Source organism: Canis lupus, chromosome 9 (assembly GCF_003254725.2).
Source record: "Canis lupus dingo isolate Sandy chromosome 9, ASM325472v2, whole genome shotgun sequence".
NCBI lineage: Eukaryota > Metazoa > Chordata > Mammalia > Carnivora > Canidae > Canis > Canis lupus.
In genome coordinates, this window is record NC_064251.1 from 189417 (window position 1) to 216305 (window position 26889).

Below are 26889 nucleotides of genomic sequence, written 5' to 3' on the forward strand. Positions count from 1 at the left end.
GCGTCCCCACGGCAGGGAAGGGCGTCAACAGCAACCTCACACGACGACGTGGGCCCGAAGTACTGCAGCCGCCCGTAAGTAAGCTGGCCCGTGACCCCCTCGGTGACCCGGCAGCTCACGAGTGGCGGCGGTGACGGAGCGCCTGGGCCCCAAGGGGGTCCCTGCTGCCCACGGGCTGCGGCCTGCGGGGCTCCTGTGCCCCCGGCCGGCACTGGGTGAGGGGCTGTGACCCGCAGGGACCAGCCCGCGGGCTCCCGTCACACGGCTTCCGCAGCAGGGGTGACTGCGCCACAAGGATGGGCCTACCCGTGCGCCCAGACTCCTGCTCCGACCCCACGGCCCTCAGCACGGTGGCGCCCGCAATGGGCCACCCCAGCCACGCGGACGGAGGCCCCCTCCTTGCCCTGACCTGGTTCTTGGTGCCTCCACCGCGGGCGGCACCTGCCTGAGGCCTGGCATCCCGACACCTCCTCCCTGGACGCCGCGCCTCTGCTGCGCCTCTCGGTGGCCCTGCCTGTGCGACCTCAGGTGGTGCGTCTCTGGAGCGTCGCCACAGCCACCCCCGTCCTGGCCCGGGAGCCCCCATGGAGGCCGCTGCTGCCCCAGCGCATGAGATGTGGGGGGACGCCTCCCGCTGGAGGAGCGCAGGGGGCGCGGCAGGACGCAGGCAGGACGCAGGCAGGACGGCGGGAGCACCCTGGGGCCGCTTCTAAACTGCAGGGGTGTCCAGAGCAGAGGCCATGTCAGCGACTCGGGCGCAGCCTGCGTGGGCCCGGCGGCACCCTGGGCTCCTGGGGTTGGGCCGTCCATGCAGCAGGCGGTGGCCACGCCCTCGGGTCTGTGTCTCACCGCGAGGAGCCCTGGCTGCTGGAGGAGGGGGGACGCGCTGGCGGAGCTGCAGGGGGACAGGAGGCCATGGCGGGAGCACCTGTGCCCCGCCAGCCATGGCCCCACGCACACTCAAGGCCCTTGCGCCCTTCGCGTGCCCTCCAGTGCCCCGTGCCCTCCTGCGCACCCTCCCGCATCCCCTGCCTTGTCCCCTGTCGTGGACGTTGCCTGGCTGCATGGGCCTGGCCGCGAGGACTGGGAGCACAGGCCCCCCACTGGGCAGCGCTCCTCGGCAGCCCCGACGTGCTCAGACCGCCTGCGCCCCGCGTCCACGGAGCTCGGGTGCCCTGCCAGGCCCGAGCCCCGGAGGCTCCCCGACACCCCAAGAAAGGCCCGCCTGGCAGCGGCTGGGAGCGGGGACGATGGTGCCACCCTGACAGGTTCCACGCAGCCACGTGGGGCCTGACTCCCACCCTGTGTGCGCGGGAGCGGGGCCCCGAGGCAGCTCAGCGAGCCCCCGACACCAGCAGCTGCGTCTCCCCAGGTCCCTTGGTCTGCGTCAGGCGTGGGAACATCCCCGGGGCGGGTGAGGCCGTATGACCCGGCCGGGTCGTGCCCCGCGGTGCCCGGGGCTGGGGGGGCCCCCGTGTGCAGCCGACAGAGGCCCCCACCCCCGCTGCTCCCCCAGGACGACCATCTGGACGCACCGAGTCCGGTTCCTGGAGGAGCGTGTCCTGCCGCGCTGGGCCGCCTTCACCATCTGGAACGCGGGCCGCCAGGGGCGCCGGCTGTACCGCAACCTCTCGGCGGGGGCGCGGCGCAAGGTGGGTCCCCCCGTCCCCCCACCCTCTGCCCTGGCCCCCCACCCTGTCCCCCTGCCCCCTCCCCCCCAGCTCCCGCCCTCCGCTCCTCCCCCAGGTGGTGGCCTTCTGTGACGTGGACGAGAACAAGATCAGGAAGGGCTTCTACTGCTACGAGGACTCCGAGGTGTGCGCCCGCCCGGTGGCCTCGGCCCCACAGGGTCGCCCGGAGCCCCCCCTCCCTCCGGGATGGACCCTGCCTGGCAGGGGTGACCCCGGGCCCCTGGGAGCTGGGGGCCGTCGGCGCAGGCCCGCACCCAGCGCCCCTCTCCCCTCAGGAGGCGCCTAAGCCACGGGTCCCGATCCTGCACTTCCGAGCCGCCCGGCCGCCCTTCGTCATCTGCGTGAAGCTGGTACGTGCCCGCGCGCCCGGGGTCAACGTCGCTGCCCAGGCCCCGCCCGGGGTGCGGCCTCCTGAGTGCTGGGCTGGAGGGGAGGGGCCGTGGCCTCACGGGGCGCCTGGGATGTTGGGGCGTGCGGTGCCTGCAGACAGAGGCTGCGTTTCCATAAAAACGCTTTTCGGGAACTTACGACGTGCAGCCCGGCAGAGGCTGCAGCCGAGCCAAGGGGCTGCTGTGAGGAGCCCCCGACCGAGCCCCGGGCTGCCCCCCATCCCCCCCCCCCCGGCTTCCCCCTTCCCTTGGGGTCACGGGGCCCAGGCGCTGGGCTGCACGCAGCTCCGTCGGGCTCACACGAGCTCGGGAACCCCGGGGCCTGCCTGCACCCAGCTGACGTCCTTGGTGGCGACCACTGGCCGTGGCCCCGGTGACAGGGAGCCGCGTGCGGGTCCACATGCACGTTTGCCCAGCACGGGAGGTGGTGCCGGGGTAACCGGCCCATTCCCACGACGGCTGCAGCGTCTCGTGCTCCTCCCCGTTGTCACGGCCACCCCGTGCACCACGGGCCCTCGCGGCCAGGCTCTGCGTGTGCCCGACCTCTGGTGGCGCGGGGTCTCCGTGTGCAGACGTGGCCACGCGTGTCCGTTCTGCGCGAGTCCTGGACGCGGCCCCGTCGGGTGGGTGTGCACGCGTGTCCACCCGCGGCTTCCCTCTGCTGCGCTTGGACGCACACAAGTGCCATGATCACCCGTGCGCCCGGCTCAGCTGGGTTCTGGTGCCGCCGCTGGGCCCCGAGGGTGGGGGGAGGAGGCTGCGCCCCCAGCTGCCTCCCCCTCCGTGGTGGCTGCCCCATGACCCCACAGATGCCCCCCCGCCCTGGACCCCCCTGAGGTTCGGTTCTGCGGGGGCTGACCCCGTGTCAGCACGGCCTCGTGATACGCGCCGCACACCCCCGCGCACGCCGTTGTTTTAGATTTTTAAATCTCCTTGGAGGGAAATGGCGGCCGCAGGCCCCTCCCCCCAGCAGGGAGCCCGACCCCCCGACCCCACGACCCCGGGGCACCACCGCCTGAGCCACCGCGCACCCTCAGTGTCTGGCTCGGGCGCTGCCCGAATCGCTGCCGGCCGCGTGTCCTCACACATGCAGGGTCCCGCTGGCTACCCCCGGGCCTCCCCGCGTGCGCCGGCAGCCTCCGGGGTTTCTGGAAGGAGCAGCCTGAAGCCGCGGTGAGCAGGGCTCGGCCGGGGAAGGCGCCGCTGCTCTAGGAGGAGCCTCACCCCTGCACCAGCGACCCACAGCGGTTGGGGCGACGCGCTCTGCGGGGGGAGCCCCTACCCCAGGCCCCCACGCAGCACAGGCCTGCGTCCCCACCCCCGTGTCCCCGCAGAGGCACCCCGCACCGGTTTCTGGCATATTATGCTGCAGTGAACCCAGGCGTGCGCGGGTTTGGGGCCAACGACAGCGTGTCACACGTACCCTCCCCGTGTCCTGCGGCTTTTACACAACATGCCTCACGGCGTATTCCACATACGCCCTGGGCCACGGGACCCCGCCGTCGTCTTTTAATTGAGCAAGAAGCCGAGCAGCGGCATGCCCCCGGCCTGTGTCCCCCTATGTCCTGTGTCCCCGTGCGGCCACCCTGGGTCCATGTCCCCGTCCCCGTATCCCGTCCCCATGTGGTGTCCCCACCTGTGTCCGTGTTCCCATCTCCATGCCCCATGTCCCTCTCATTTCTGTCCTTATCTGTCCCCGTGTCATGTCCATGACACGTCCCCTTCCCCGTGTGGCAGGTCCCCATTTGTCTCCATGCTCCATGTCCACGTGTCCCCATCTCCATTTGTGCTCCTGTGTCCTTGTCCCCATCTGTCGCCGTTCTCACACAGCATGTTCTCATCCCTATGTCTGTGTCCCCATGCGGTGTGTCCCCATCCCTGTGGGGCATGTCCCTGGAGCACAAATGGGCCAAGGAAGAGGAGGGCGGGGTCCGTGGACATCTCTGAGTCGGGGTCAGGCCCCTGCAGAGGGGACAGGGTGTCATGGGGACCCTAGGATGAGGCACGGGCAGGAAGCCAGTGTGCCCTGGACAAAGGGGTGACGCAGAGCTGCCAGTGGGGACGCTTCCTCCCCTTAGCTCCTGAGGGAGGGGAGGGTCAGCTGCCTTCTGCAGGGAGGGATCTGGTGGGGGTGGGGGGTAGTGTCTGTCTCAGAGGCCCCCCTCACCGTGGAGGCCTCCGGCCACGTCCCCTGCCTGTCTCAGCCCCTCCCCTCAGCAGGGAGGTCCTGCCACACCCAGCTGACGTGCTGTTCCCCCCACAGGACCTCACCAGGGGCGAGTTCGAGGCCAACCTGCGGTCGCTACACCTGCAGGAGGGCCGGGACTTCCTTCACTTCAGCTGACGGCTGCGGGCAGCAGCTCCCAGGTGCATGGGTCGCCCGGGTGGGGGGGGGGGGGGGGGTCCTGTGGCCTGAGGGCACGTGCAGCCCCGCCTCCTCGTGGGGCTGGCCCTTCCCCCGGGGGTGGGTCCATGTCTCACTGGGAAGTGGTCCCCGTGCGCCAGTGTGACCGCACAGTGGCGACCACCCCGGCGTCCCCGGCAGGTTGTGCCTGTCACACCAGGAGCCGTCTGCCCGCGCTGCTGAGGGACACGTGTGCCGCGAGGCTGCGGCCCCCCTGGGGGTGTTGGACCCTGTGGGTCTCGGCCGCCCGCGGTTCCTGGGTGCGCTCGCTGCATGAGCGCTTGGTTTCCTGCAGCCAAGGCCCAGGTGCTGCCCCGCGGGCGCCATCTCCCCACCATCTCCCGCCTGCCGTCCCGTGGGACCCCGCCACCCGAGGCTCTCTGGCTGGCCTCCATCTAAAACGAGAGCTCCCTACTCCTTTTTGGGAGGGAAGCAAGTTTGAATGCTTGAACGGAATGAAAGTCGTTAATCCACGGCGCCCTCAGTCCGAGGAGCCGGGCAGCAGGCGACCCCACGGGGGGTCAGTGCTCCCACCAGGGCGGCCAGGCCCCAGCAGCCCCCCCCCGCCCCCGCGGTCACACACACCAGTGTCAGACACGGAGACACAGAACTGCTCGGGACATGGTTTTATGGACGGGGTTCCCACGGACGTGAAGACAAAGCACCAACACCCCAGACACGGGAAGAAGAGCTGCTGCTCAGGTGGGGCCACCTCCGGGCCCGGGGCCACCTCCAGTGGTCAGGTGTGCTGACCAGCGTCGGTCTCCTCCGCCCCCTGGGCAGCAGGGGCTCAGCCGGTGCCAGGCTGTGGGTGACACAGCACAGGGTCAGGCCACGGGTGCCCAGGACCCCGTGGCTGCCACAGTCCCGTCCTCAGCTCCCCACCTTCATCCCCCCGTGCGGGACTGACAACAGGTTAGCAGCATGCTCACCTGGAGCCATCACTGCCCTTGGCCCACCAACCCCCGTGTCACCCGTGGGCCCGAGAGAAAGGTGGACGTGGCTGCCACCCCGGAGCAGAAGCAGGGAAACCACCGCGGCCTCAGCTGCAGTTGCAGTGCACGCAGCAATGCCATGGAAGGGTGATCTCACCGGGCACCTGGGACCCTGGGGCGACCGTCCAGGGAGACGGTGACGGTGGAAACCAGGTCAGGTGGGAGGAGCGAGCTCGGCCGCCGCCAGCTCCACTGAGGGCCGGCAGCGCGGGATGGCCACCCCCCCAGGCAGAGGGCCTGTCCTGGCTGTTGTGCCCACGGGACACCGGGTGCTGCCTGCTGCACGAGGGATGTGGGAGCCCAAGCAGCCCGCGAGGGGCCCGCGAGGACCACAGCGCCCCAGACGCCAGCTCAGGATGAGCGCCCGTGGGAGCCGCGCAAGGGGGGCCCCGGAGTCCTGGCGTGGCCGAGGCCTGTGGTTACCTTAGGGACCAGCTGCGGTCGGGGCACGCCGAGGAGGTCACATAGGTGGTTCCGCTGGGCTCTCACGACTGGGAGCTCCGCGTCCCTGGGGGGGGGGGGGGGGGGGGAGGAGCAGCTTCAGCCGCGGGGCGCTCGGTGTGTGTGTCCAGCCTCCTGCAAGCCCCGCGCTCAGGCTGCCGGGGTGCAGACCCCAGGAGCCCAGCTTAGGAGTCCAGGGGGAGAGCACGGGGCGAGCCCCCGCGGTGGGTGCTGCAGGCCCTGCTCCTCCTCAGGAAACTGGAGGCGGGCGACCCATGGAGGTGGGCCGGGCAGGTTTTAAAGTTTTACTGTACTTGGAAAGCTGTTTATCATTTTCACTAAAAATAAAGATTAAATTTCATTTTAGAATAAAAAAAAAAATACCAGCATCTTAAAATCATCCGGAACTTTTTTCAACAGAAGAACAAGGTGGGGAGGAGCAGGGCCGCAGCGCCGGGTGCCCGTGTGTCTGTGACACTGAGCTCGGGGCCGCGCTGTCCAGGCCCTGGGGACGTGGCCAGTCCCAGCCTTGAGGGACCCCCAAGACGGGAGGGAGCCGGGTCTCCGGGTCGGGGACACCTCGTCCACTTTGACGCGTGGATGCGGCCACGCGGGCCTTTCCACCACAGCCGAGCCGAGGCCCACGGGCCGCCTCCCAGAGCCCAGTGCCTGGCACCTGCAGGGGGTCCAGTGCTACACACCCTCTGCTCTTGGAGGCCAGGGCGCCAGGTGCACCCCCGCAGAGGCTCAACCACCTCCCAGGCCGCGACCCCACGACCCCACAGCTCCCAGAGCCCCCGGCGCGGAGTCCACCGAAGTGAACCAGTAGTGGCCAGGACACCGCCCCTGCGCGTCTCCCCAGCCAGACGGGTACAAGCGGGCACCTGTGGGCGGACGCTGCAGGTCCTCAGGCGGGGGCGGGCTCAGGCAGGGGTGGGGCTCGGGCGGGGGCGGGGTTCTGCAATCCTGGGGAAGGCGGGAAGGGCCCTCGCACTCACCAGGCCGTGGCGCCCAGCACAGCCATGACCTCCTCCAGGACGCCGTCAGCCAGGAAGTCCCCGTAGGTGAGCAGCATCTCGTACACCTGGCTCGCCGTGCTCTTCCGGATCTGGGCAGGGCAGGGCAGGGCGGGTCAGTGGCGGGGCCTGGCTGGGGCGGGGCCAGGAGGGGCACCTGACGCTGCTCACACCCACCGCGCAAGCTGCTCGGGGAGCGGGCCTGGGGTCCGACCCCACCTGGCCGGGCGCCACACGGCCGCCTCACGGGGAGAAGCCAAGCCACCCCACGCTGCCCGCACAGCTGCCCGCCGAGCTCCGGGCCCCAGCGCAGAGTGCGGTCAGCAGGCAGGGCAGCCTGAGCCAGAGGACGCCCTCAGCCAGCAGAACCCGGCCTCTGGGCGGCTCAGGCACCTGCCCGGCCTGGCGTGCCCACCCCACCCCCCACCTGGGGCGGCCACACACTCACCACAGGGAACGGGTGGCACAGCAGGAGGCACAACTGCAGGAGGACCTTCCTCCTCACGTCCCCCGGGAACTGTACCATCCCACAGAACCTGCGGGTGACAGGCGGGGAGCGGCTGGCCGTCAGCACCCACCCTGGCTGCCCGACGCTGCGGCCCAGGTCCCCCCAACAGGCCCGGCTGCCGACCAGTGAGCCCCAGTGTGTCCCGCCTGAACTTACACAGCAATGCCCGACCGCAGCTTCTGCACATCCTTGGATTTCCTGGTCTCCTCCTTACAGAGCGCCAGTAGCTTCACGCCGAACGGGTGGCTGCAAGGGAAGCACATGGTGCCGGCGGCGAGCCTGCTGCGAGCTCGAGCGCCCACGGACCTGCACACCTTCCCCAACCAGCGGGAGGGCCCTGAGGACCAGAGCCGGGCGCACCCCGACCCCCGCCCGCGGCGGGCACAGCGAGGGCAGGCTCCACCCAGATCCAAGGAAGGACTCGGCTTGGAATCAGGCGCAGCCCCTGGACACACGTGGACGCACGTCCCCCTCCATGCCGCACCGCCAGGGACAGCAGGGGGCCAACCAGCAAGGGTCCCCACGACACAGGCTCCTGCATGCCACTGTTGCCCCGAGGGCCCCGCCGCCCATGACCTCTTCCTTGTTCTCAGGGAGAGTGGCACCCCCACCCACCCCGTCCAGGTCCCTGTCACCCACAGGGGTCCAGCCCCCTCCCCCCGCAGGCTTCTCCCCACAGCTCCCTGCCTGTTCGGGACCAAGTGACCACCGTGTCCTCCACCCACATGACCCCTTGGCTCACACCACCCAGGCCCTGTGTCCCCTCTGCTCCCTGTCCTAAAGGAGGGACCCCCCACAGCTCCACCAGGGGCCCCTTCTTGTCCACAGCCACTCCCATGCTGGCCTCCAGGGTTCACACACCACCCTCTGGGGCTTCCCTGGGGTTCCAGCCTCTAGGTCCATCTCCTCTGGGATCTAATGAGCATCTCAGGCCAAGCGTTTATGCTCCAGGCTGAACCCCTGTGCCCCCGACTCCACACAAAGCCCACTGAATACCCCACGTGAAGGTATTACCAAGTGGGACCTCAGAAGCACGTAGGCCATGAGACTGAGACTGAGTCCCCACGATGCCCTGAGTGCCTTCAGGGCAACAGACGCATGAGGTGGCCGCCCTCTGCTGTGCGAACAGTGGAAGGTCCCTCAGCAAACCAGGCCTGGGTCGCTGGCACCCTGACCTCCTGCCTCCAGGACCTGCTGCGCAAGCCGCTCTGTGCCATTCCTCGCGGAGCCTGAGCTGCCCGCGTCCGCCCCTCCCTCCCGGCCGCCCTCCCGGCCTGGGGACAACCCCACCCTCCCGCCGCCATCTGGAACACAGTGGCTGACAGCTACTTGCACTGGGAGCCACGCGCCCCATTTCTCCGCTGCCACCTCTCCGGCGGCAGCACCTCCCCACCTGGACCCCAAGGCCCTTCTGCATGCGGCAGGTGGGATGCCCACTGCCTCCACTCCCAGGGGGGAGTCCAGCACCAGGCGTGCACCGCCTCAGCACCAGGGCGGACCGACCACCAGAGGACCTGAGCATGCTGTCCCCAGAATCCAGCCGCCACAAGACCCGAAGCTTGGTCCCGATGAGGGCTTGCGCCTGACAAGCCCGGAAGGCTCCCCCAGGTGGAGGGTGCACCTGCTGCGGGCAGGCCAGAGCCCCCGGGGCGGATGTGGGTCAGGGTGGCTCCGGATCGCTACCACCCGCCCGCAGAGCCCTGCAGCCAAGCTCATCTACTGCCGCAGTCACTTGTACACACGACGTCTCAAATGCGGCGTCCAGACAACGAATAAGCAAACGAGAAGGCCCACCTGTGGGCTTAGAAACCAGACACCCCACGAGGAGACCAGAAGTGTGCGGGAAGATCGCAGCACCGTACCCAGAAGGGCAAGGAGCTGGCAGCTGCACGACACACCAAATAGAAAGCTGCATCTGAAAAAAATACGAAAACCGAAAATACGAACCCCAGCTGTGATTTTGGCAGAAACAGGCTAGGAGGAAGTCGGCAAGTGGAGGACAAGTCAGAACCACTGAGGCACGGAGAAACGTGGGACGCGGCCGGCCTTCGGGGAGGGCAGCCAAGAATTTTTCAGAACAAATGAAAACAAAGCTATATCTTCAAGTTTAACAAATTCCTGGTAGGACAGAGACGAGTATGTGACCCACTGGACCTACAACGGGTAGAAATGTTGAGACTCCTTGGAGACGATCCTCAAAGGAGGCAGTGAAAACCCGACTGCCTCGGACTCCAGATTCACAGGCCACGTCTCAACAGGAACAGAAGTCGGAGGATCTTTAGGTCCCGAAGTAAAACGTCTGCCTAGAACCCCATATCCTCGAAAGTAACTTGCAAATAAAACCAGAAAACGTTCACTGCCAGCGGGCATCACGAGAGGAGCTGCAGACGGGGGTTCTTGAGGCAGAAACACAGGACGCAGGCTGGGGCAGGCCCAGCGAGGCAGGTAGGAGGCAGAGGCAAACGTGGACAAGCTCAGCATTAACTGCACAAAACAGCAGCAAGTGAACACGTGCGTGTAACACCACGCAGCGAGCTCACGTCACCCGAGAAAAGACACGGAACACGTAAACACCCCTGGTTTTCCAGGAAGAGGAAAAGTGCAGGAAATTGGCCTCTGGGCGGCCAGTGAAAGAGCAGGAGAGTGGGACGTCCCGCTGGAATAACAGACGTCCCTGAATTCATCAGAGAGAACAGGATGGAGGGGACACGGCAGCCGGACCAATGGACAGAGAGACGCAGGCAGGGGGCCGAGCGGGTTGCTTGCAAATGAGATGAACGAGCCCATGAGCGGTCGGAGGCTGTCGGGGGCCGCAGCCCCGTGAGTGACACACCAGGCCAGCAGCACGTACAGCCCCGGGGCAGAGTCTGGGTCACACCAAGGGGCTGCAGCCTGACCCACAGGGAGCAAACGGTAATAAAGCGCGTCGTGCAGTAAACAGACTCTGCCCCGAACGTGCGTGCGCCAAAGCAGAAGACCTCATGGTTCGTCAACAGAAACTGGCAAAATTAAAGAGAAATAAAAAGAGCCGTTTACAGCAGGACACTCTGTCCCACCGTTTTATTTTGAAATTTTCAAAGGAGGAAAATACGTTTAGGCCTCCAAACAGTAGGTCGGCGAGCCGGGCGACACAATCTGCGTTAAGGATGCCACCCCCCAGCGGGTGGCCGTGACCGGGGAGTGCGGACGGCGCCCTGACGCCGGAAGGTCAGCGACGCAGCAGAGACGGGGGAACAAGCTCTGGACTCCCCTCCACCCGACACCAAACAAAACCCACAGGACAGGAGGCCACGGAGGGGACTCGGGTGGGCGGGGGTGAGCACCCCCAGAAATGGCAGAAAGACCCCCGCCCACAAAGAGGACTCCAGGTGTGAGCACACACCTCGGGGGGGCCCACCCGGTGCAGCTCCTTCACAGGCCCCGAGATGTGCCCACGCGCGAGACACAAGGCGCCAGAGGCAGACCCCTCAAGCCTGGGACGCGGGGAAGGTCGTGAGGCTCTTAACAAGGCAGCCTGGAGCTCAGTGCGGGAGCTGCCCCCGCTCTTGGGTGTTGGGGCCCACGCCCAGCCCCACATGCAAGCACCAGCCCCGCCACCGTGACAGTCAAGACGCTCCACGCTGCCCACGACCGCCCTGACTGCCAGGCCCCGGCCCAGGTGGGGTCGGGGGCTCGGGGGGCGGGGGGGCACCTCAGCTGCTTGGGTCTTTTCCCACCTGGGCAGCAGGTGCCACAGAAGGAGCCTGGCCAGAGGCACAGCCCAACCTCACTGGGGCAGCCGAAGCGTCCTGATGGCACGGGCTGCCCTGAATGTGCCAGAAATCGCCTCCTGGAGTCGCGGCTCGGCCTCCCCTGGCTCGGTCGGTCGGCATGAGGGGGCAGCAAGCGGGGCACTTACTCCTGCTCCGCAGTGAAGAGGTCGAAGCACCCATTGGCCAGCATCTGGTCCAGCATCTTCAGCAGCGGCACAGACACCCTGAGGGGAGAGGGCGAGTGCTGAGGCCCCAGGCGCCCACCCCGGACCTGCTAACGTGGGGCGCTCCCTGGGGCCACACCATCCCAATCCGGATCCGGGCAACACCTTCTGCAGAAAACGACAATCTTACTGTAAAATTCACATGGAAACGTTAGGATCAAGAAAGGCCCTAACGACCAGGGGAGTGCGGCCAGAAGGCCGGCAGCACGCGTCTCAGCCGTGAAGCTCGAGGGAGACGACAGCACAGACTGAGGAGAGGAAAGTCCAGAAATGGGCTTCTGTGTCCCCGATGGATACAGCGGAAAAGCAACCCCGTGGAAGGGTCAGTCCCTCAACCCCTGGCCACACGCGGCAGAAACACGGTCTGCCACTCGCGTCACACACAGGCCATAACCCAGAACAGACCTTGGGTCTCAACATAAAACCTAAAGCCACACATCTGCTAGGAAACGTTAAGAGAAAACCTTCGTGACCTTGAGTCAGGCCAAGAACGCACAAGCCTGTAAGAACCAAGGGGGCAGCCGAGCGTGCGGGGCGGCGGCACCTGCTCAGGGTCCCGGGCTGTGAAGGCCAAGGGCCGCCTGGACGGGGGTACCCGCGGGCCGCTGTGTGACCAGGGCTTGCACAGCTCACCGGACCCCCGAAGCTCAGCAGGAAGGGAGGAAACCACAACCACCAAGTAAGACGCAGGCAGGAGGCCGGACACCCCTCCCTGGGGGGATCACAGGGCAGGACCGGCGCCCGGACGGAGACGCCCCACGGGGTGTAACATGGTGTGACCGCTTTGGAAAACGTGGCAGTTTTTTAAAAGTTGAGCATCCACCTGCCCCGTGACCCAGCAAGCCTGCTCTCAGCATGGACCCAGGGGCAAGGTGGGCAGCAGTCCACACAGACGTGCGCAAACGTTCCTGCCGCCAGAACTCCAGCCACAAGCAACCCTGGTGACCGTCAACAGGAACCGAACGCGGTGTGACCACACAATGGAAGCCGGACACGCCGCAGATTCCAGGGAAATACACTCGTAGAAAATGCCACTGGAGCCTCCGTGACAGACCAACAGTTGCCTCAGGCTGGGGGCGGGGGGAGGGGGTCGCGGGAAGCTTCCGGGCTGACAGGTGTGGCCCGTGTCCTGAACGTGGGGACAGTGTCGGGGATGCCAGAGTCAACATCTACCAGACGGCAGCCGTCGTGCTCACGTCCGGAGACCTCACTCATGCTCGGTGCTATTCAGGCGGAGCAGACCACAGGCTGAGCTCCGCTGCCTCCCACGGACACGGTGCGCCCACGGGGCCTGCGTCTGTGCTGCGTGACCAGGGCCCGCCTGCCCAGGACAGTGGAGAGCGGAGTCCAGGATCAACTCTCAGAGGACTTTGGGGAACACCCCGAATCCCGAGGTCAAGACCCATGGGATCCACAGGCCGCCTTCGTGGAAACGCAGTTGGGCAAAGACGATGCAGCCAAGATGCCTCAGAGAACAAGCGCTGCTCCTCACCGCGACGTTCTGGTCCTGCCTGCAGAGACCGTGACCACACCGTGGGTGTGTCCGGGCGCAGACTGGGGACACACTGCCTCAGAGAAGAGCCACACGGACCCTCCAGGGCTCACAGCCTCGGCCCCGTGGATGCCCGACGGGTACCAGAGTCGTGCCCCGGCTGGCCCACGCCGCAGGCTGCAGGGCCCTGCAGTGGCACCCCCTGCAGCCACGTCCCCTCCGGGCCCTCCTCACTGCCCGCTTGAGACCAAATCCTGGTGAGAACACGGGAGACCCCAGAGGTCTGAGAACTGTGACAAAAGCGCCACCTCTTACCTGTCATTCAGAAGGTTGTCCTCAAAGAGTTGCAGAAGGGTCCCCCCAAAGCCCTCTAGGGCCTGCGGGTCGTTCTGAATCCCCTTCATGTACTCGAAGAGGCTCTGCGTCGAGTACCTGACCTGCAACACAGAGATGCGCTCTGCTAACAGGGACGGCCCCCGCCGGGGCCACCTGGGTGGTCACACGTGCCCAATGGAGCAGAGATGGCGACACAGTCCCACCAGATGGGGCACAAGCAGGGACGAGGAAGGAGGAAGGAGCCGGGACAAGGAATCGCTTCTCTGGGCAGCAGCACAGACTGAGCGCCGGATCCACCACAATGACCCTTGAGGAACCTCAGCAGAGGCTGCAGCGTCTCCAGGGAAGCAGGTCTGGGGAGCCAGTGCCCTGGCACTTCCGTTCCAAGCTCAGCCGTAGCCCCCGAGGCGCTGGCGGCTCAGAGACCCCCCCTCACGGACCCCAGAGGAGGAGCGCAAGGAAAGGCCGTGGGGCCACCCTGTGTGGTGACCCCGAAGACGTGGGCACAGCTGGGACCCGGGGGCCCTGGAGCTGGCGCCAAAGAAGCCCTGCAGTCACCTGCCCCTGCGCCACAGTCCACGCGAGGAAGTAAGGGGACGTAGATCCCTGGGGGCACAGGAGAGCCGCAGGTTAATCCTCAGGGAAAATGTGCAATTACAAAACGAGCCTGCGGGGCACTAGGGTGGCTGGGGGGTAGAGCATCCGACTCCTGGGACTCCTGGGTTCGGCTGGGGTCGTGATCTCAGGGCTGCGCTCTGCCCTCGGGGGGAGTCTGCCTGGGATCCCCCCTCCCCACACACACACTCTTTAAAAAACAGCAAAAACAGAATAAAACAAAACAAAAAAACTACCAAAATGAGCATGTGATGAAAAAGTAGAAGAAAGATTTCAAAACAAAGTGAGTGTTTGCTAATAAATAGAATCACAGAAACCAGAAATCCGGGAGGAGGAGGGATAAACAGCAGATTGTACAAAAGCACAAAAGCAAGCAGTATCTGGGAAAGGGAGTCTGAAAACCGGGGAGGACAGAGCACGGGGGTGCCTGTAGGGAGCATACGGGGTGTTCGGGAGGAGGAGATGCCCAACGACAATGAGGAGGGCAGAGAAGCTTCCAGGGACACGGACCACGGATGCACGGATCACAGGCTGCAGCGTCACGGGGAAGCTGCAGAGGCCAAGCTGGGGACCTGGGGCCTCCCCGCGGCCGAAGCAGGAGCGCGGCACCACCAGACGGGTTCCTGGCACCCAGAGCACGGGCAGGGGAGGGAAATGCAGGCACCGTCCCCAGGAGAACCCACAGGCGCCCGCGTGGGCAACAGGACCTGCAGCTTCGGGGCCCAGGGAAGAGCACATGGGAGGAACGCGTGCCCGCCACCCGCAGGAAGGACACGAGAGAACGGAACACACACAACAAACTAATCCAGAAAACACAACACAAGGGACGAAGTCCAGAATGCGGGTCAAGCAGCAGCTAGCGGTGACGCCCAAAGGGCACTGCGCCCCACGAACACGAGTGCCGGGCTGCTCCATGCTGCGTGCGATGGGACACCACGCTCACAGCCCACCGTGACCAGGACTTTCCTACACAGAGTCCCACCACCAGGCTGCGCACCGGGAGCGCCACCCCGACTCATGAGAAGTACCGCTGCCCGTAGGGGTCCTGCCCCAGGACCCAAGCCAGGGTGGGGGCCGGACCCTGACCCCACTTTGACGCCCCAGAGCACAACAGGGAGACGGCTGCCCTCAGGCATATGCCCACGCCAACCTCCCACGACCATGGCCCGGGAGGCGCCTCCTCACCGTGGACTCTGTCAAGCCACCCACGGACACAGCCAGGCCCAGCAGAACGTGGTAGCGGTAGGCGGGCAGCCCCAGAAGCCGGGTGATGCGAGGGAAGGCCTGGGACGGCGCATTCCAGTTCACAGAGGCCACGTCAGACCTGCGGAGAGGAAGCCAGCAAGCTGGGGGGGGCCCGTGCCCACGGCAGCTGGGGCGAGGACCCTGGGCTCTGTCCCTGGGGAGCAGCTCCTCCAGCTGGGGGACCCGGGGAGCACCTGGGAGGAGCTCCTCCAGCTGGGGGACCCGGGAGTACCTGGGGAAGAGCTCCTCCAGCTGTCCTCGGTGGGGCACGTGAGGGAGGGGGGCGCCTTCGCAGTGCAGCAGCGTCATGAACACCCGCGCAGCGTGGGCACGGACCCGGTCGATCTTCTCACTCGCCTGCTGGGCCACACAACACATAACCTGCTGACAGCTGGGAACCAAGAGCCAGGGTTAGGCCGGCGTACCCGGGGCCGCGGGCACAGGGCCCCCCGGGCACAGCAGCCCCCCAGCCCGGGGCCGGGACTCTGCCCAGGGCCTCCCACCACAGAGCCTGAGCACGGGGTCCCGGGTGGCAGCAAGCGGGTGAGCCGCAGGGGGAGGCCAAGTCACAAGGATGCAGGAAGGGGGCGGCAACGACAGCAGCCTGGCACCGACACAGCAGCCTGGCACCGACGCCCGCGGAGGCACTCACATGCTGGCCTCCAGCAGCTCAGGCTGCTCCCTCCCCAGCAGGAGCGTCAGGTCCCTCAGGCTGGTCATGGCGGCCTCGCGGACCCTGCGGGGACAAGGGGGTGCCGTGGGGCCCCAGGCCACAGGACTCGACACCCACAGGGGGCTGAGATGCCCCCAATCAGGGGAGTTCCAGAGATGAGCGTCACTCCAGTAGGAAACGTTCAGCCAGCGCGGGACACGCAGCCGGCGAGGGGCCCTCTCCTGTGCCCGTCAGCAAGGACACGCACCCCACGGCAGGTGCAGGTCCATGGCACCCACCAGGACCAGAGACGTGCCCAGCGGAACCTTCAGATGCAGCGCAGCCCGGGCAGCTCATGCTCCCACTGCCACCACCCTCTAGACCAGGACGCTGCTCCATGGTCGCCACCCCGGAGGCAATGAAGCTTCCTCAGCGTGAAAACCCGAGGCCGCCCCGTTACTGGCCAACCTGGGGTGGGGGCAGCAGGGCCACAGACCCACCCACCCCACCCAGGCCAGCAGGTCCCACAGGCTGGGCATCAGCCCTCCACCGGCAGACAGAGGGCAGCCCCAGCCCCGAAGGAGCCCGGTGGGCGGAGCACAGGTGTGGGCGAGCTCAACGCACGAGACCAACACAGCTGCATTCAGGGGAGCAGGACAGGCCGCCCCCGGGGCCCGATGCAGCTGCCTGCCCGTTCACAGGCACCAGGGTGGGGAGAGCACCGGAGCCGGGAGGGGCCCGGGGAGTGCGGGCTCGGCACTCACAGGACGACCCCAGACGTGCACGTGCCCCCGAGGCCTCATCGGCTCCAGACGGCAAACACAGGCCAGGGTCCCACACGCAGGAAGGGCTGTGGGTGCAGGGGTGCATGGCCCGACCCCGCACTGAAGGCAGCAGGTGGCCGCACCCACAGGCCTAAAGCTTCGTGCTCCCCACAGGCACACGCACACCCGGAGCCTTGCAATTCTGAACGTAGCATCTCACTAGCACTGCGAGGAACGGTTACGCTGGGGGTGGGGGGCCCGGGGGCCTGGGATCAAGTCCCGTGTCGGGCTCCCTGCCCACCCCCCCGCCCACGCTCTCACTCATCACCTCTCCCTCTCAAATAGGATCTCATTAAAAAAAAAAAAACAAAAAAAACAAGTATTAAAGTATTGGAGTGGGGGGTCAGCAGCAGACACGGGGTGGCCACAGATCCCAGAATGAACAGGCCAAGTCTTTAAACAACCGTGAGAAACGTGCCGACAGAAAACAGGTAGAAAAAGAAATAACCGGAGACCTTGTGCAGCGTGAGAACCTCTGAGAAAGGACCGCATGTCGCTGGGCTCCACACCCGCAGCGGCAGGCCCTCGGGATGGACCCCAGCAGCGCCACCCCCCCCCCCCCCCGGCCTCTTCCTCACGGGCCTCAGCGTCCGCTGCCGAGGGACTGCAGAGAAACCAAAGGCCTTCTGGGCCCTGAGCCCCGCCGGCTGCCGTGAGCCAGGCCTGCGGGTGTGCTGCTGCCCGAGGGCACGGAGACACGGAGACGTGGAGACGCGGAGATGCGAGACCACCGCCGCCTTACCAGGCACCCACGTCCCCTCGGCTATCGGTGGTGTAGTCGCGCAGACAGCCCAGCAGCGTGCGGTAAATCTGGGAGACGTTCTCCTCACACACAACCTCGTCTGGGGCTCCTCCTGCTCTCACGCCGACCGTCTGGCAAACCCTGAAATTATGAAAAGTGTGTGAAATGTGGCGAGTGACCGTGGACTCCATCCACCCTGTCCTCCCAGCCTGACGGGATACATTCGCGATCCAGAATACACAGCTCTTCCCCACATCTCCTGGTGTCGGCGGCAGCAGAGGTGTCAAGGGGGCCACCTGTGCCAGCCCTTCCCGTCGCCACACAGCAGAGGGGCGCAGGTGGGGGACGGGATGGGAAAGTGAGTCCTGGCGTGTGCGCCGGGGGGGTGAGCACACACACCAGCGGCCGCCCCACACGGCACCTGCACACGAGCTGAGGCTCACGCCCCCGCGTCCAAGGTCGGCTGCTGTTCCTAAAGCAAGGAAACCTCATACCCGCTGCAGCGACCGTGACCAGAGTCAATGAGCCTCTGGGTGGGAAATACTCTGACGACCGTCCAAAAAGAGAAGAAATGAGAAATCAGGAAGTTACAGCGTCACTTCAGGGTAGAGCTGCTGCGTGGGACTGGGCTCCGGCCACACGGCAGGGACCACCCTCTGCATGCGGCCACCCTGGGACAGCAAGGACGGGGAACGGCCCGGGGACCCACCTCGAGATCGCCTTCAAGGCATCCCGCCTGGACTCGGCAAAGCTCACGTCCTTGGGACAGATGGTGGTCACGGCTCCCAAGCCAGCCAGCACCTGAAAGGCAGTAATGTGTGGTCCACAGGCCGAGCACCTGCCAGGCCACCTGCTGTACTGGGAGGACAAGTGGCCGGGTCGCCCACTGCCCCAGGTCATCTCTGCTGGCATCTCTCCCAATGCCAGCTGCCCCCTTTCTGTCCTGCGGCCCAGAGCCGGAAACCATGACCAGTGACGGGCCGGCCCCCGATGGCGCAGCGCTGTCCACGTGTTCCCGAGGAGTAAGCCCGGGGCCCCGGAGTGGTCTTCGGCAGTCTGTCCAGTGCCTCTGACCCCAGCTGTCCAGGCAGGAGAAGGGGCCACAGCACGACCACCCGACGGCACAGCCACGTCCCTCGGCCACACCTGGACACAGCCCCTGCAAACCCTCCCATCCCAAGAGCGTGCGCTGGGCGCCCCGGAGAGCACCCGGTTCCCCTCCCCACGGCCACACACCCAGTGGCCCGGGGCCCTCACCTGCTGCAGCCTGCCCTGGAGGAGGACGCGAGGCAGGGTGCCCAGGGCCAGCGAGAAGCCGCAGCGAGCCATCTCCTCGGGGCTCTGCAGGTCGGCCAGGTACTGCTGCAGCAGCTCCTCTGAAAGGAAGCGAAGAGGCCACTGGCTTCCCCCCACACGGCACACACCCGGACACCTCGGGAGCGCGAGCCGGCGGCAAGACAGAGGCTGCACGCCGCTCCGAGGCAGGCGTATCTCGGGAGCGGCTCAGCGCAACATACACAAGGGTTTCAATGGGGCCGTCCTGAGGTGGTCCCAGGCCATCTCGGCAGGATTTCACCCTCCAGGAGGGGCTGAGCACGCACGACGCAGCCGCTTCACCCCAACGCCGGCTTGCGGTGGCTGCAGTGCCCTCCCCGGGCCGAGAGCACACCAGCCGTCGTCAGGGATGGAAGGAGTCCGGGCAGCGGGCGGTCCCCAGGCAGCGCAGCTCGGGAGGGGCCGGGAGGCGACACACGACGACCCGACTGCCGCGACCCCTCGTCGTCTCTGCTTAGGTCTCAACAGAGCACGACCGTGGCGTCACATGCACGGAAACCTCAGGGCAGCAAAGGGACACGGCGAGGCCTGCGCGCCCTGGTGCGCTGCCTCCGTAGCACTGACCGGGGTCTCTGCGCCTGAAGGCCGTCACTGCAGAGCGGCGCCCACTCTGCCCGCGAGCACGGACGCCACGGTCTTCTCAAGGGAAGGGTGACCGTGTCATCCCAAGGTGTAAGGACTGACCAAATACACAGTAACGTCACTACCTCCCTGGGTGACGCCGCCCGAGGTGGACGGAAACGTCATGACCTTGGAAAGTCCGTCAGAAGACGTTACAGAATATTTTCTTATTTTTGAAAAAAAAATCATAAAAAGTAGATTAAAGCCATTGCACGTGTGATTTTTTATATTTACAATAATTTAAGTCTGCGTCATACACGCCTGAAGGCGACGGGCACCTCAGGGCTCAACACGAAGCTTCTCCACGCAGACCCGTCCTGGGCCAGACGCACCTCCCCGAGCAGCTTCTGGAAAACCCAACTGGGGCAAGGCTGTGCAGGGGGAGGGCGTGGGCCTGCGTGGTGAGCACGAGACGCTTGCTCCCGCCGCCGGGACGCACGGTCCGCAGCCCAAGGGGGACCAACTGGTGGCGGCTGCGCACACCTGGGGGATGACCCAGAGCAGCAGGCCCCACGGCCCGGCCCGTGCCCCACCCCCACCCCCACTGTCCCCCCGCCCCCACGCAAGCCCAGCTCTGCTCCCCGTTCGCCGCTCCTCCTCCCCCCTGCCCCCCTGCCCCCCCACCCAGGCCCAGCTCCCGGCCCTCCCCCGCACCCACTCACCCTGCTTGACGGGATCGGCCTGCCCGCCATCCAGGACGTAGTACTCGCAGCAGAGCGCAGCCAGGGCCGAGACCGCCGCCTCCTGAAACAGAGTGGCCGTGAGTGCGCAGCCGGGCCAGGCGCCCCACGCCGGGCGCTCCCACTGTCAGGTCAGGGTCCCACGGGCGACCAGCAGAACCCGAATCGCACACTCCTTTCCAGCAGGTGCGCTGACCACCGTCACACGGTTATCACTTCGATATTCTCTGCAAATAATAACCTGAGTGGATAATGTGGTTCCTACCGTTCTGTGGAAACACCTTCTAATACGGTTAATAATAAAAGGAGGCATTTTTTCTTTCCCAGCAGAACAAGCGAAGGACCAAGTGTGTGACACGGTGGCGTTCAGAGAGGGGCTGGGACCCGGGTGCAGGGGCGGTGGGCAGGAGCGCAGGGGACAACAGGATACCCCAGGCACCGAGAGGAGGAGCCCGAGCTCCAGGGAAGCCCCTCAGGGTCAGACAGACGGCAGAGGGCAAATGCTGGGTTCCGATGTTCTTCCCACTGCGTCCCCCAGGCACCCCACCGAGCAGCCCTGGAGAGGGGGGCCGCCCAGGGCCGCGTCGCACCCCTGACAGACCGCCACAGTCCCTGCTGAATCGACTACGGGAATGCTGCTCAAAGGACACCTTGAGGCCCTGACAATGAAACATGCAGGTTCATCTAGTAAAACTACATGGATGCAACAGAATAATAACGTGAATTTTTTTTCTTTAAGATTTATTTATTTGTCATAGAGAGAGAGAGAGAGAGGCAGAGACACAGGAGGAGGAAGAAGCAGGTTCCATGCCGGGAGCCTGACCATGGGACTCGGTCCCGGGACTCTAGGATCGTGCCCTGGGCCAAAGGCAGGCGCTAAACCGCTGAGCCACCCAGGGATCCCCCAATAACGTGACTTTTAAAAAGAAAAAAAAAAAAAAGAAAAGCAAACACAGGAGGATGGAGAATTAACATACGGGAAACCAACACAGACTTCATCTGTCCACCGTCGATACCAGTGCCTGAGACCCGCAACAGGACTTCCGTCCCGGCTCCACGAGGCCCAAGGGCCCTCCCAGGACAAGTCAGCAGCACATGAGCCACCAGACTCGCACACTGTCCTCACCCAACGCAGCCAGCCTGCAGGCAAGGACCCTGGACCGTGGCTCCCGCCTACACGGGAGCGCCACAGCGGTCTCCAAGCCCGCCTTCTGTGGCTCAGCACGGCCCAGAGCCCAACTGAATAATCACTGTGGACACACAGGAGAGGCGCCCACAAACCGTACCTACTTACACCAGAAACTGTCAGAGAAACAGATACTCTGGTCGTCGTTGGCTGCTTTAGTTTTCCTGGTTATAAGTTATACGGAGAACATCAACTAGAATTCCAAATAGAATTATGGCATTTGGGGCTCCTGGGTGGCTCAGCGGTTGAGCATCTACCTTCGGCCCAGGGCGCGACCCTGGGGTCCTGGGATCGAGTCCCGCATTGGGCTACCTGCACGGAGCCTGCTTCTCCCTCTGCCTGGGTCTCTGCCTCTCTCTCTGTGTGTCTCATGAATAAATAAATAAAATACAAAAAAATTATGACAGCATTTATCAATGATTATATTAATATATAAAAGAGACTCAATGCACACAGTCCTTTAAAACAAACACCAAAAAAAAGGATTATGGTCTTTTTTTTAGATCATTTCTTATTTCAGAGAGAGCACGTGCAAGCACATGCATGAGAGGGGAAGGGGCAGAATCTCGAGCAGACTCCGTGCTGAGCACAGAGCCCGACGTGAGGACTGATCCCAGGGCCCTGACACCACGACTGAGCCCAAATCAGGAGTCAGATGCTGAGCCGACGGCGCTGCCCAGGCGCTCCCAAACGTCACTCTCTGCACAAGGCAACAGCCAGGAAGGCCTGCCGACCATACCTTGACCTGTTGTCTAGAGTGACTTGAAATAAGATGGAGATTCCTCAACGTGTCATCTATCAGCCACTGCCAACCATCTGTCAAAGGAACAAAAGACATTCACTACCCAGCTAAGAATACGCAGGTGAACTTAAAAGCAACAGATCCTCTACGTCGAAGGGGCAACCTTCGAGATAACCTGGAGGAAATCTGAACATCACGCAGGTTGCACAGAAGTCCCAGGGCCCCTCCACTCTTTCAGCCGCTGAGATGTTGAAACTTGCTCTTCTAACACGGAAGGCTTCAGGGGGCCCGCTCCCTCCAACAATGCCCCCAGGGCCCCACCAATAAAACCCTAAGCATTCAACTCCATTAGATCCCAACTGAGCAAGGAACGCTAAATTTATTCAATTTCCTTTATTTCCCTCCTGGTCACAGAACTCCTGAGGCTGCGCATGGAAAGCATAACGTCAGCTGGGGGAGGACGGTGACTCCGAGGCCAAGCGCCACAGACCGTGCCGGGCTCCGGGCCCGCACCGTGCGCCCATCTGGGCGGGGACAGCCCGGACTGCCTGGCACTGGGGGAAGGCGCCCTGGGCGACGTCGCAGCCAGGAGCCCGCGGGGAGGAGGCTGACCTCTCAGCAGGCGATGGACGGGCTCTCGGTCCTCTGAGGGCAGCGGGGCGCTGCTCGTTATTTACAACAGGTTCTTAGAGCAACTTCAAAACCAGGTGCCCTGATTCACGGACTCTACCGTCCGTCCTAGCCGGTTCACCTTTATTTTTTAATCTGAAATAACTCTGGGAGGAAATGCTACAGCGAGTCTACAATGAAGAAGAAAAGCACTTACCAATGACGACGTCACCTCTAAAAGGCATTTTGGAAAGGGACAAGTTTTCTATTAAAACGCACACTGGGAAGAAAAAGGATAATTGCAGGTCATTTCTCCAGAAGGGCCCCGTCCGCATGCTCAGCTGCCGCGCCAAGCCCGCCCACCACGCTGGGCACCTCAGTGCTGGGTGAGGCCCACCGGGGCAGCTCTCAGCGGGGCAGCCCCGGGGCCACACGCACTCCAGAACCCGCCCCCAGCTCGGGTGACCCCACACAGTCCCCGGGGATGGCTCTCGAGTCCGAGGGCGCCTACGAGTGTCCAGGAGCTGGGACAGCTGCCTGCCGGAGGACCAGGAGGAGGAGGGGGTCTCCGAAGATGGGAAACACTCCTGTCACAGGTGAGCGCCCAGAGCCCCGAGGGGGGAGGCGGCCGGGGGTCCCTGAGGGGCCCCAGGAGGTCACCAACAGCTCTGGGCTGCAGCTACTGACAGGACGGCTCCTGGAGAAGCCGTGGGGTTGAGATCCTGGGTAAATTCCTGACCCTGAATAATCAGCGTCAGTTTTTTAAATAAAGGTACGACTACCACCCCGTGGGCAGATCTGGTCCAATCTGGTGAACGGGGTCAGAGACGCCCACCACGGGGACGCCACGGGATGGGGCCCCGAGCTGTGCGCGCCCAGCGGGCCCTTCTCCATGCACTGCCTGCCCGCCTGGGACGGGCCCACCCCCGGCTCGCCACCTGCGCCAGCATGGCCCCGTGGGGACCTCTCCCTGTCGCCCCCATGGCGGGGTACCCCCACCACTTTTGCACAGGCCTAGTGGGTTTTTTCTTGATGGTGTAAATAACCTGTATTTGCTGAAAACACTAACACTAGAGAAAAAACAACAGAAAAAGCTGCCGCTGGCATTTTGGAGGCTGCCCCTGGGCGCCCGGCACGATGGTGCAGCTTCATCACGGACACACCCTTGTTAGGGCGACTCCCCTCCCCCCATCCCTGCCCTGATCCCAGAAATCAGGCCTAGCTGGAGTGTGACAGCGGTCACCCTGCTGCACACAGGACAGCGGTCCCTCGCCTGGAGGTCGTGGCTGTGGGCGCTGGCGGCCATCACGCAGGGACCCCAGGCCCGACGGCTGTGCCGAGCGACAGCACCACCGTGCCACCCGCACGCTTGGGAGGGCGGTCCCCCCTCGCAGCTCCCGACTCCCAACTCCCATTAGCTGTGGCCAGAAACAAGGTCCTGCTGACGCTGGCAGCGGCTCCAGCCACCACCCTGCCCTTCTAACAGCGGAAGTGACGGCAGGAGACCTCATGCCACACACTGCGGCCAGAAAAAGACCCGTTCTTTTGTCCTGATGGGCTGGATGTTCCTTCCAGCTGTCACCGCAGCGATGGCGGCCACACGCGTCTGCCTGCCCTCGTACCCGGCAGCACTCAGGACAGCACCCAGCAGCACCCAGGACGGCACCCAGGACAGTGGGCGCACTGGAAGGCCCGTGACAGCTCCGCCCTGGAGCCGGCACCGGGGCCACTGAGCTGACCGCAGCCCACCTGGGCGAGTGCTGCGCGTTCCCTCTGGTCTCTGGGGAGGCTGCGCCCTCCCATAGGGCACCTGGGATCTGCTCTGGCCACGGTCAGGCACTGCCACCTCCACGTGGCCTGCTGACGTCACACGTGGCTGTTCTCACATCCAACGTTCTCAGTACTCAGACACTCGCTGCTTTCTCCTGCAACAGCAGGAGGAGTCGGGTTGGCAGCTTCCACTAGTCCTGCTGGGTGGTTACGTGCCAGAAACAAAACCCAAACTGTCCAGAACCGTGGTCCTCCCAGGAGGAAAGACGCCTCCAGGGCCTGGACCCGCCCCACGACCCAGGCACACACACCTGTGGGAGCGGCAGCACCGCCAACATGGGCTCCACGGGCTATTTCTCCGCGTTCTCGTGTACATTTGAAGTTTTCTAAATGAACACTTTTTAAGGGATCGATGCTATCTTACGTCTCCTGAAATTTCTTTGAAGCTTTTTAAATTATAGTTTTCGTAGCTGAGTTTTTAATTAATCACAAATTTAGTTCTGGAAATGTAGGAGGCGGGGCCCCTGGTGACACCACCTCTCCACCAAGGATGGAAGTACTTTCCGTGTCACGTGGCGCATCTCATATGCGTCATCACATCGGCGATTTTCTTGGCGATCTGCCCTGCACGTCATCTTTAAATGCATTCCATCAAGTAAAACTAGAAGGGAGGGTGCGCCTGGCTGGCTCAGTGGGAGGGACATGTGACTCGATCTCAGGGTTGTGAGTTCAAGCCCCATGTTGGGCGTAGAGATTATCTAAGAATAAAATCTTTAAAAAACAAAAAAGACCGAGGTTTTATAATTCCCAGTGAGTCTACAATTATTTCAAAATAAGAAGTCTGGGCAGCCCGAGTGGCTCAGTGGTTTAGCGCCTGCCTTCAGCCCAGGATGTGACCCCAGGGTCCTGGGATCGAGTCCCGCGTTGGGCTCCCTGCACGGAGCCTGCTTCTCCCTCTGCCTGGGTCTCTGCCTCTCTCTGTGCCTCTCATGAATAAATAAATAAAAATCTTTAAAAAATAAAAAGTCAAAAAAAGTTACAGACGAGGTCATTCAGATCCACCCACCGGCTAAGATAACATTTTTTAAAAGCTGGAGGAAAGTCAACCGTGTTTAAGTCCCTGGGAGCGGCTGCAGCCCTGAGCCAGGCCACTCCTGCCAAGCAGCGGCTCCAGGGGCGGCGCACACGCCAGAACCCGCAGGAGGGCTGGAGTGGCCGCGGGCCTCTCGGAGCCTCTCGGGGCCACTGGGACAGAACGTGGATCCCACGGTGCCTGAGGGGAACCAGGACACCCACGTGGGCCTCGCACCCAAGGGAGCCCGTGCTAGACATGTGCACGTCCGAGAGCCCTGACAGGGACGCGGCGCCCCCGGCTCCAGCCAGAGGCCGACACATGCCCAGGGGGGAAGCAAGCCGGAGCCTCCAGGTCCTTCTCTGACCCTTCACGCCTGGGTCCAGGCCGACACAAGCACAACCACACAGGCGCTGGACAATGGCATCAGACACACATTTTTAATATGTTTTTTTGTTCAAAAAGGTAAATGAAATCATTAAAAACTATGACAGTAATATAGAAACTATTAAAAAATAGATTCTGAAACACAAAACCCCAAGAATCGAGGGGTGCCCTAGGGGTTCAGTCAGTTGAGCGTCCAACTCTGGATCTCAGGCTCTGCTCGATCTAGGATCAGAGGCCAGCCCTGCGTCGGGCACGGAGCTCACTCAGAAATAGGTAAACAAACAATCCCAAGAATTAGGAGCTCCGCGGATGGGCTCAACGACAAGACACAGCTGAGGAGAGAGCCCAGGACAGGGACCCCCCCACACACACCCGAAACGGGGGAGGACGAGGGGGCAGGGGTGCGAGGGTGCAGACAAGGCCCACGCTGTGCAGCCTGGGCCCCAGACGCGGTGGCAGAAAGACGCACAGAAGACGGGGATCTGGAGAGACGGTGGCTGAGCGGCTCCCCCAGGGACCCAACCACCTGCCGACCCACGACCTTGGGGCCCGTCACCCCCTCCCACCCCGGGCGCCGTGTGAGTCAGGAGACCAGACACCAGGGGCCAAGCCAACGACGACTGAGTAACTGCGGAGCCTGCGGCCACCCACGCAAGCCAGGCCTCGAAGCCCAGGAGTGGGCCAGGTGGTGTGCAGGGCAGCGACCGAGGCCTCATCCGGGGCTGCCACTCTGGACGAGCAGTCCTGAGGACGTCGCCCGGGGCCTCGCCCGCCTGCCAGGTGGGCTGCTGGTGACGGAGCTCCTGGAGCGCGGAGTGGCTCGCGGGCAGGGCTGCCGAGGCCTGTGTGGTGGACGCAGGGACGGCCTGAGTCCCTTCTGGGTTTCTGTCCGTGCTTCCTGCACAGCCTGCAGGGGCCCCTCCGCCTCAGCTCCCACATTCCCGGAGGCAACTGGTGTCCCCAGAGAAGGGACTCCAGACACAGGTCTCCCCAACATGCGGCCACGGTTTACTCTGCTCCCCTCGGCCACTGCCACTCCCTCGCGGTGACGCGGCCCCTGCCCGCCATGCTGGCTGGCGTGGGTGGGTGGGTGCCGCCCCCAGGATGCACGGGGTGACACTGGGTCCCTTCAGACAGACCCCTGGGCCTGCGACCCCCCCT

The 26889-nt window shown here is 64.4% G+C and overlaps 2 protein-coding genes across 17 annotated transcripts in view; one reads left to right on the plus strand and one right to left on the minus strand.

Annotated features, from left to right (window-relative positions):
* B3GNTL1 (UDP-GlcNAc:betaGal beta-1,3-N-acetylglucosaminyltransferase like 1) overlaps positions 1–6317 on the plus strand; it is a 50139-nt gene extending 43822 nt beyond the window's left edge. For 14 of the 15 annotated variants that reach the window (XM_035721396.2, XM_049113797.1, XM_049113796.1 and 11 more), the window contains 5 exons: positions 1517–1652; positions 1747–1815; positions 1967–2041; positions 4344–4447; positions 4626–6317. In XM_035721396.2, the coding sequence (XP_035577289.2) occupies positions 1517–1652; positions 1747–1815; positions 1967–2041; positions 4344–4424 (361 nt within the window). In that variant the 3' untranslated portion in view covers positions 4425–4447; positions 4626–6317. The remainder of the gene's footprint in view (positions 1–1516; positions 1653–1746; positions 1816–1966; positions 2042–4343; positions 4448–4625) is intronic. The other variant, XM_035721397.2, reaches the window with a different exon arrangement.
* TBCD (tubulin folding cofactor D) overlaps positions 5096–26889 on the minus strand; it is a 139944-nt gene continuing 118150 nt past the window's right edge. For both annotated transcript variants that reach the window (XM_025468444.3, XM_025468443.3), the window contains 16 exons: positions 22717–22779; positions 21888–21964; positions 19945–20026; positions 18584–18702; positions 18036–18127; positions 17327–17467; positions 15761–15844; positions 15341–15499; positions 15049–15187; positions 13228–13349; positions 11343–11420; positions 7601–7690; positions 7385–7472; positions 6919–7028; positions 5903–5987; positions 5096–5289 (listed from right to left, as the gene is read on the minus strand). In XM_025468444.3, coding sequence (XP_025324229.1) covers positions 5275–5289; positions 5903–5987; positions 6919–7028; positions 7385–7472; positions 7601–7690; positions 11343–11420; positions 13228–13349; positions 15049–15187; positions 15341–15499; positions 15761–15844; positions 17327–17467; positions 18036–18127; positions 18584–18702; positions 19945–20026; positions 21888–21964; positions 22717–22779 — 1544 coding nt within the window. In that variant the 3' untranslated portion in view covers positions 5096–5274. The remainder of the gene's footprint in view (positions 5290–5902; positions 5988–6918; positions 7029–7384; positions 7473–7600; positions 7691–11342; positions 11421–13227; positions 13350–15048; positions 15188–15340; positions 15500–15760; positions 15845–17326; positions 17468–18035; positions 18128–18583; positions 18703–19944; positions 20027–21887; positions 21965–22716; positions 22780–26889) is intronic.